General features: G+C 38.5%; 1 protein-coding gene across 1 annotated transcript in view; it reads left to right on the top strand.

The window, feature by feature from the left end:
• Nucleotides 1–1,604: 1,604 nt before the first annotated feature.
• Nucleotides 1,605–8,075, top strand: part of NUP35 (nucleoporin 35) — a 61,575-nt gene continuing 55,104 nt past the window's right edge. Inside the window, exons 1-2 of the mRNA XM_042780318.1 lie at nt 1,605–1,644; nt 5,622–5,792. Of these exons, the coding sequence (XP_042636252.1) occupies nt 1,605–1,644; nt 5,622–5,792 (211 nt within the window). The remainder of the gene's footprint in view (nt 1,645–5,621; nt 5,793–8,075) is intronic.

Below are 8,075 nucleotides of genomic sequence, written 5' to 3'. Positions count from 1 at the left end.
GGTGGTTGGGGCGTAAATTTGAATAATAGTCATATTAACTTCCTCATAGGCATATGGATATTATCCTATCACCGATACCAGTATACTTTAGGACAGATCTTGAAACATTCTTTGTGATGATGAATGCCATGCTATTACTCTTCAATTGGTCATTCCCGGCATAGTAGATCACATGGCTGTCTGATTCAAAATGGCCAGAAGCAGTCGTTTTAGCTCAGTAATGCCTAGGATATGGATCTTTATGTGATCCATTTCATTTTTGATAACTTCCAACTTTCCTAGATTTATTCTTCATACATTCCATGTTCTGATTATTAATGGATGTTTGCAACTGTTTCTTCCCATTTTGAGTCATGGCTCATCAGGTAATGGAGGTCCTGAAAGCTTTACTTCCTCCACGTCAATAAAGTCAGCTCTACTCTGAAGAGACATCTCTTCCCCAGCCATATTGAATGCCTTCTGACCTGAGGGGCTCATCTTCTGGCACTATATAGGGCAATGTTCATAAAGTTTTCCAGTAATATATCAGACAGTGTTTCACTGCTATTCATAAGGTTTCCACTAACTAATTCTTTGAGAAGTGGATGGCCCCTTCCTTCTTCTGAGTCTGTCTTAGTCTGGAAGCTCAGCTCAAACCTGTCCACCATGGGTGACCATGCTGGTATTTGAAATGAAGCCTCACAAGCCACCACAGTACAACAAACTGACAGACAAGTAGGGGTGTATACAAATACTCTTGAGAAAAATATGGAAGTCTGGAAGGAGTGATGATAGGGGCTGAGACAAGAAGGCACATACAAGGTTCCTATGTGTAGTGGGTTCACATGTGTTTAATATTATCTTCCATTACCTGTATTTACATATTTGATACCAATATTCTTTTAATATGTATTATATTAACACATAACATAGTAATTTTATTAATATTATTATTAATCTGTAATAAAAGTATGTATAAGTCAATGCTTTAATGTAATAATACAGAATATTAAAAACAAAAACCAGAAGAAAATAGACATGGTAGAAAATAGGCTTTCAGCGTGGTGCTTCAAGCACTAAGACCAGACATGACAATTGACAGAGGCATAGCTTCATTAGCCAACTTTTCCAGGTGTAACTGCGAAAAGCTGAGAAGTTACAAGGCATTGAGTAAATTCACGCTAGTTATGAAACAGTGAATAAAATAATTTGTGCTGTGGGAAACTGGAGCATTAGCAAATAAGGAGGCTGAAAACAAGAGTAAAAGCGTTCCCAGAACTAGTTCCCACATTGGTTCACCTTCTTTCGTGTGAAATTCTTCCCTCGGCAACGCTGTTGTTGTGTGCTGTGGAGTCGGACCAACTCATAGCGACCCCTCCTTGGATTCCAGAGGCAGTATCGCTATGGAAGTAGATTACCCAACCTTCCTTCCAGGAGTGGCAAACCAGTCCAACCAAAAATATTTGCCCGGTTGTAAAATGGCGGCCCTGATGCCCCCAACTTAAACATACAGCGCATGTCCGGAAGTTACGCTCCCCATAATGTGGCAAGCCTCTACCCGTGCGGAGAGTTTCCGCCATTTTTGAAAATCTGGAGAGTTCTGGGATCGTGTAGGAGCTGCCGTGATGGCCACCTTTGCTGTGGAACCCCAGGCGCCTACACTGGGTGAGTCAAAACCTGTTTTTTTCCTCTGGCACTACGATTCAAGCCGCCGGCCTTGGAAGGGAGCTATCGAGACAGAAAGGTAGCAGTCTTCAGGCTCTCATCTGCTAATATCAGCCATGGAGTGGAGGTAGCACTGGGTCCCCCAAGTTTATAGTCGGCCCTGTGCTCGAGATGGTCCCACCCTGTCGCTGCCAAGGCGGCTGCAGGAAGCTGCTAGCCAAAGGGAGGCTGAGGAAACGGCTGTCGGGTAGTGTCAACGGGTTTTGTGTCCACCATCACCCTACTGGCTCTTGCTTGCGCCTTGCGGGCACTAGAGACGCGGTTCTGGGTTTCCGGATTCTCGGAAGGGTAGGTGAAAGTTACTGTCCCACATACACGTGGGTGGGCGGCGCCCTGGAATGCGTAGTTACTGTAGATTGCTTCTTGTTCACCTACGCTTCGAGTTCCTGTTTTGATCTTCTCCCTTACCTGTTCAATGGGAGGGCTCTTCTGGCTTTGCAAAAGGAATTACTTATTAATGGAACCTTGAATCGTGAGACATTTGACCAATCAGGTGATGATAATCACTGAGGTATTGGTCTTACTAGCATGCCAGGAGTTGTCACGATTTTTCCCTCCATCTTGCCTCTTAATATTGTAGGTAGCCTTTTCCTATCATCACTCATGATGTGAATTTTCTGATTCATCCACATTGTTTATTGGAAGTTTTGTTGAAATTATGGGCGCTCTGGTAGCGCTGTGCTGTAAAGCACTGGGCTGCTAACCAGAAGGTCGGAGTTTCGAACCCACTAGCCCTTTCCTGGGGAGCTCTGGTAGCATAGTGGCTAAGACACTTGCCTGCTCACCAGAAGGCTGGCGGTTCAAACCCACCAGCCACTCCTCGGAAGGAAGGTTGGGCAATCCTACTTCCGTAGTGATACTGCCTCGGAAACCCAAGGAGGGGTCGCTATGAGTCAGGGCTGACTCGACGGCACATAACAACAACAACAACAGCCCTTTCCTGGGAGAAAGATGAGGCAGTCTGCTTCCTGAAAGATTTACAACCTTGGGAACTGTGGGGCAGCTCGTCCTATTGGGACTCGATGAGTCTGAATCGACTCGATGGCAGTGGGTTTGGATTTTTGGTTTTGTTGAAATGTGTCATCCCTGAGAAATCCTACCAAATTAAAAGGAATTGATTCCCTTTTTTGTTGCTAAGTTGTGTGACTTGTGAGACCCGCTTAAACATTTAGAATAGGAAATAAATCGCTTATATCACAGAGATTTACTCGAAAATTAAGTAACATCTTTTTGAATTTGGCAAAGAGAGCAAGCGCAATAGGTATATTGTTGTTATGTGCTGTGGAGTCGGACCCGACTCATAGTGACCCTTCCTTGGATTTCTGAAGCAGTATCACTACGGAAGTAGATTGCCCAACCTTTCTTCCGAGGAGTGGCTGGTGGGTTTGAACCCCTAGCCTTCTGTTTAGGAGTCAAGTGCCTTAGGCACTACGCCACCAGAGCTTCTAGGTATATTGTAGTAGGAGTTTTTTAGAGTTGCAGTGCATGTAATGCTTGTCGTAAGTTTTCACACAGTATGTTTCTTTTGAGAAGAGATTAAGGTGAATTATTTTTTATTAGTCCTATAAAAAATGCATAACGTCAGTGATACAGACTCTGCTACGTTTAAACTTAGCGTGCAGAGGTTAAGTTTATTATTTTTTTTAATGTACTTGAGAGATCAGAAAACTATTCATGTCCAGTTACCTTTTTCTTTCTTTTCAACTAAATGTTTTGGAGTGCAGCTCCACGTATTGTAGCTATTTCATGCGAGGAATAATTATTTTCCCAGCATCTAATGATATACCTCTGGTGGCACAGTGCCTAAGGCATTTGACTGCTAGCCAGAAGGCTGGGGGTCCAAACCCACCAGCCACTCCTCAGAAGGAAGGTTGGGCAGTCTACTTCCGTAGTGATAACGCCGTTGGAAACCCAAAGATGGTCCTATGAGTCGGCTCCAACTCGATGGCGGTCAGTTTGGTTTTGGTTTTTAATGATATATTAAAACTAAGCGTTTACTTCCTTAGTTTTAGCAGTTAAACAGTCTGCTATCTTAGTAACACACCTGTATGTATCATTTAGAAGTACAGACTGTGAAATAGAGTTTAAGACGTGGAAGATACTTAGAAATTGGTTAAGCTTTCTCTTTTGGGGAATTTCAGTTTTGAGGGGAGTTTAGTAATAGAGCCAGGATTAGGGTTAGGATCAAGATTAGGAACCTGTGGTGCTTTCCATTGTGTCACAATATATCTCCAGATATAGCTACATCAGAACTTCTCTTAGTTCTTTTATTTGCATATATATATTTATATTATTTTATTTTTTCTTTTAGATCATGGAGGAGGGACACTAGTTGCTGGTGTTACCTAAAACTTTGTGTTTATTACTGTGGTTTTCTAAGTATCTATTCACAATTTTTTAAAAAACCTAAGTACCATCTTAATATTTCTTTTGCTATGCTTTTGGTTTAATTTTAGTGTATGTTCTTTATAATATGAATAGTAACATTGTAACAGATAATTACAATGTAATTGTAGTTCTTTACATCTTCCTTCAGTATTTGCTTTATTCTTTCCCTGACTTACTCTGCCTTTTTGCCCTTTTATACACTTGCATTGTTAATACCAAGGTCCATAATGAGAGATGAGAGAGAATAAATTATTGAAAGCTATTGGATAGCCAGAAGCAATTTTTTTGAGGCTGTTTAGAAGTTAAAGAATAGTTTATAAAAAGAATATAAATAACATATACAATATTTGACTTTTGTGCCACAAATCTCATTCAGGCTTGCCATTGTTGAAAAACTAAGTTTTCATAAAGATAAATTGCAAATTCTGCATTTATACATTAATTACTTAGTTTTTACTATTATAAAATCTTGGGAAAATAAGAATAACTAGTATTTGTTGAGTACTTACTGTATATTGGTCCTAAGTCAACTGCTATCTTATCTAATTCTATTAACAGCTTTGTGAGTGGGTACTATGATTATGACTATTCTGTTAAGAGAATTTGAATCCAAGTCTTTGACCCCACAATCTGTATTTTCTTTACTGTGCTATTTTGCACTGAAATTAAAATTTCCTTTTAACAGTGGGAATAATAATACATACTTTATATATAAGTTGTGAAGATTAATTCGAATTGATAATTATGATGTATCAGTTCCCTTTTAAAATTGATTTTATATTAGGGAGACTTTTTTATTCATTATTCCTAACTTTTAGAACTAATAATTAAAAAAAGAAAAAATCCAAAAAATACAACTTTCCATTGTTTCTGAGTTAGGATACTGTTGTTGTTGTTCTTGTTGTTATGTGCCATCAAGTCTGACCCGACTCATAGTGACCCCTCCTTGGGTTTAAGATGTGGTATCACTATGGAAATAGATTGCCCAACCTTACTTCTGAGAAGTGCCTGTTGGGTTTGAACCGCCAGCCTTCTGGTTAGCAGTTAGGCACTATGCTACCAGAGCTCCTGAGTTAGGATACTAGACATTATGATTACTGCTTTAGTTCTTTAATATGTGTATGTGTGTTTAAAAATGATTTACTGTTTTGTGTCTGATATGCTGAGATTTTATATGAATAACTGTTTTTTGTTGGATGATAGTAGAATGTGATCCAGAAATGCAAAGAAGTTAGTGTGTTTATATTAGGTTTTAAATATTAAACTATTTTTTAAATTTGAAAATAATCTTTGATTCTTAAATCTGTGAAATACACACAGAAAGCTGTCAAATATTACTGTTGTTAATATAACATTTATATTGTTTTGGAAATAATTTTATTGATTTATATAATAAGTTCAACTATGATTCTGTAATATTTAACAACTTTGATTAAATTCTCAAAAATTATTTATGCCAGTTGTGTTTTTTGTTAGCATTTGTAAAAGAAAAGTTATTTATTATTATATTATTATTTTGATTCATTTAGGATCTGAACCAATGATGCTGGGTTCTCCGACCTCTCCAAAGTCAGGAGTTAATGCTCAGTTTTTACCTGGATTTTTAATGGGGGATTTGCCAGCTCCAGTGACTCCACAACCTCGGTCAATTAGTGGCCCTTCAGTAGGAGTAATGGAAATGAGATCACCTTTACTTGCAGGTAGGTAAATTGCTTAAAACAGTTTTATAATAATATTCATACAAGTACTAGAATTTTGAAAACAGAATGGTGCAGCATTCACCCTTATCAAAATATTTATTAACTAAAAAAACCAAACAAGATTTCTAACTTTGATTTTAAGGCTTTGGAAATAGAAGTATGAGCAGAATAAGCTATTCTTATTCTAAAAGCCACTCATTAAAAATATGCTTACTAAAATTTTTTTACCATTCTAAGATGCTATTGATTGTAAAACTCACCATTATTTTATGTACCACTTGTAAGTAAAAACACTAAATATGACACATTGCTAAGATCTCATTAAGGAGCTCTGGTGGTCTAGTGCCTAAGGCATTAGACTGCTAACCAGAAGGTTGGCAGTTCAAACCCACCAGCTACTCCTTGGAAGGGAGGTTGGGCAATCTACTTCTGTAGTGATACTGCCTCGGAAACCCAGGAGGGGGTGGATATGGTTGGATCTGACTTGATGGCAGTGTGTGTGTGGAAGATCTCATTGTTTGTAAAACATAGTCCTATTTCAGATGTTAAAAGTGTAAGAGGAAGTGCCTGTTAGAATTGATGAAACATACTCATCTGACTTTTAAATTCAGTTAAAATAATTCTTCTTGAATTATAAGAATAGCAAATATTCAGTGAAAAGAAAGAGTAATTTTAGAATTTATAGATATAACTTTACTTTGCAGTCATAGTCTCGCATAAATATGTTTAGTGAAATGACTTAACTCTGTAAAATATGGGGTGTTGTTACCCAGAATTAACAATTGTCAGCACAAAATATTGTTACCTAAATGCAGCATATATCTATTACAGGTCTCTTTAAGCAAAGAAGGACTATGAGAATTAGCTACAAAAATAGTTGAAATATAATTGTAAGCTAGTATGCTTGTAACTGCTTACATAGGAGCTCTTTTTTTCAGTTGCCATTAATGTGTTATTTGGTTAAAAGTGGTTTGTTCTCATTTTTTCTTTAGGATTGATCAGGGGAAATTATCATAAATTATATTTGAGGTTATTTACTTGAGAACATCATTTTCTGGACAGCCTTTTTACCTTATGTTCTGCTCTTAGTATTTTATGATTGTAGCTAGCATATATGAAGCATCTATGAACCAGGAAGTATGCTAAGCACTTTGTGTATGTTCTTCCTTTTCTTCAATCAACCTTACAGGGTAGGTATTCAAACCACACCAAAACCATTGCTGTGGAGTTGATGCTGACTAACAGCAACCCTGTAGGACACAGTAGAACTGTCCATAGGGTTTCTTTACAGAAGCAGACTGCCATCTTTCTCCCATGGAGTGGCTGGTAGGTTAGAACTGCCGAACTATAGGTTAACTGCTGAGTGCTTTAACCACTGCACCAGTGGGTAGTAAAACCAAAACCAAACAAACTGCCATCGAGCCGTTTCTGACTCATTGTGACCCCCATTGGGTCTTCAAGTCTGTAAATCTTTAAAGAAGTAGATTACCTGATCTTTTTCTTATGAAGCTCCTGGTGGGTTTGAACCGCCTACTGTTTGGTTTGTGGCCAAATGCTTTACCCACTGCACCACTAGAGCTCCTTTCAAAAGAGGAAACTCAGGCTAAATTTAATAAAGAACTGACTGAAGTTCACTTGTTAGCCAGTGATCGAGTAGGGGTCTAAATCTAAACAGCTTATGCTGTACTGCCTAGATTCAGACGTTTGTTTTATAGGGGCCCTGGGCTGCTTCACGGTTTGGCATAGTTGATTCTCTGATTTATAAAGATATCTTTATGTCACAAAAAGTTTATCCGTTTCCATATCTTTATTATGTACTTAAGGAGCTCTGGAGGTATAGTGGTTGTTAAGCATTCGGCTGCTAACCAAAAGGTTGGCGGTTCGAACCAACTGGCTGCTCAGTGATAGAAAGATGAGGCGGTCTGCTTCTTTCTGTAAAGATTTACAACCTTGGAAACCCCATGGGGTAGTCTGACCCTGTCTTAAAGGGTTGCTATGAGTTGGAATTGACTTGATGGCAGTGGGTTTTGGTTTTGTTATTAGGTACTTAAATTATTTCAGCTGTGAGAAACATGAATTTTTAACCTTGACAGTCGAATTCCACATTTAAGGATTGTTATACTTATTTAAAAGGTGCTCTGGTGGTGTAGTGCCTGAGGCATTTGACTGCTAACAAGAAAGCACACAGTTTAAACCCACCAGTTGCCCTGCAGAAGGAAGATGGGGCAGTCTACCTCTGTAAATGAAGGTCACTGTGAGTTGGAATTGACTCCATGGTAGTGG

This window comes from Orycteropus afer, unplaced genomic scaffold (assembly GCF_000298275.1).
Source record: "Orycteropus afer afer isolate SDZICR_OR568_19922 unplaced genomic scaffold, OryAfe1.0 scaffold00001, whole genome shotgun sequence".
In the NCBI taxonomy this organism is placed as follows: Eukaryota; Metazoa; Chordata; class Mammalia; order Tubulidentata; family Orycteropodidae; genus Orycteropus; species Orycteropus afer.
Note: the sequence above shows the minus strand (reverse complement) of the source record. Positions and strands in the feature narration are given on the sequence as shown.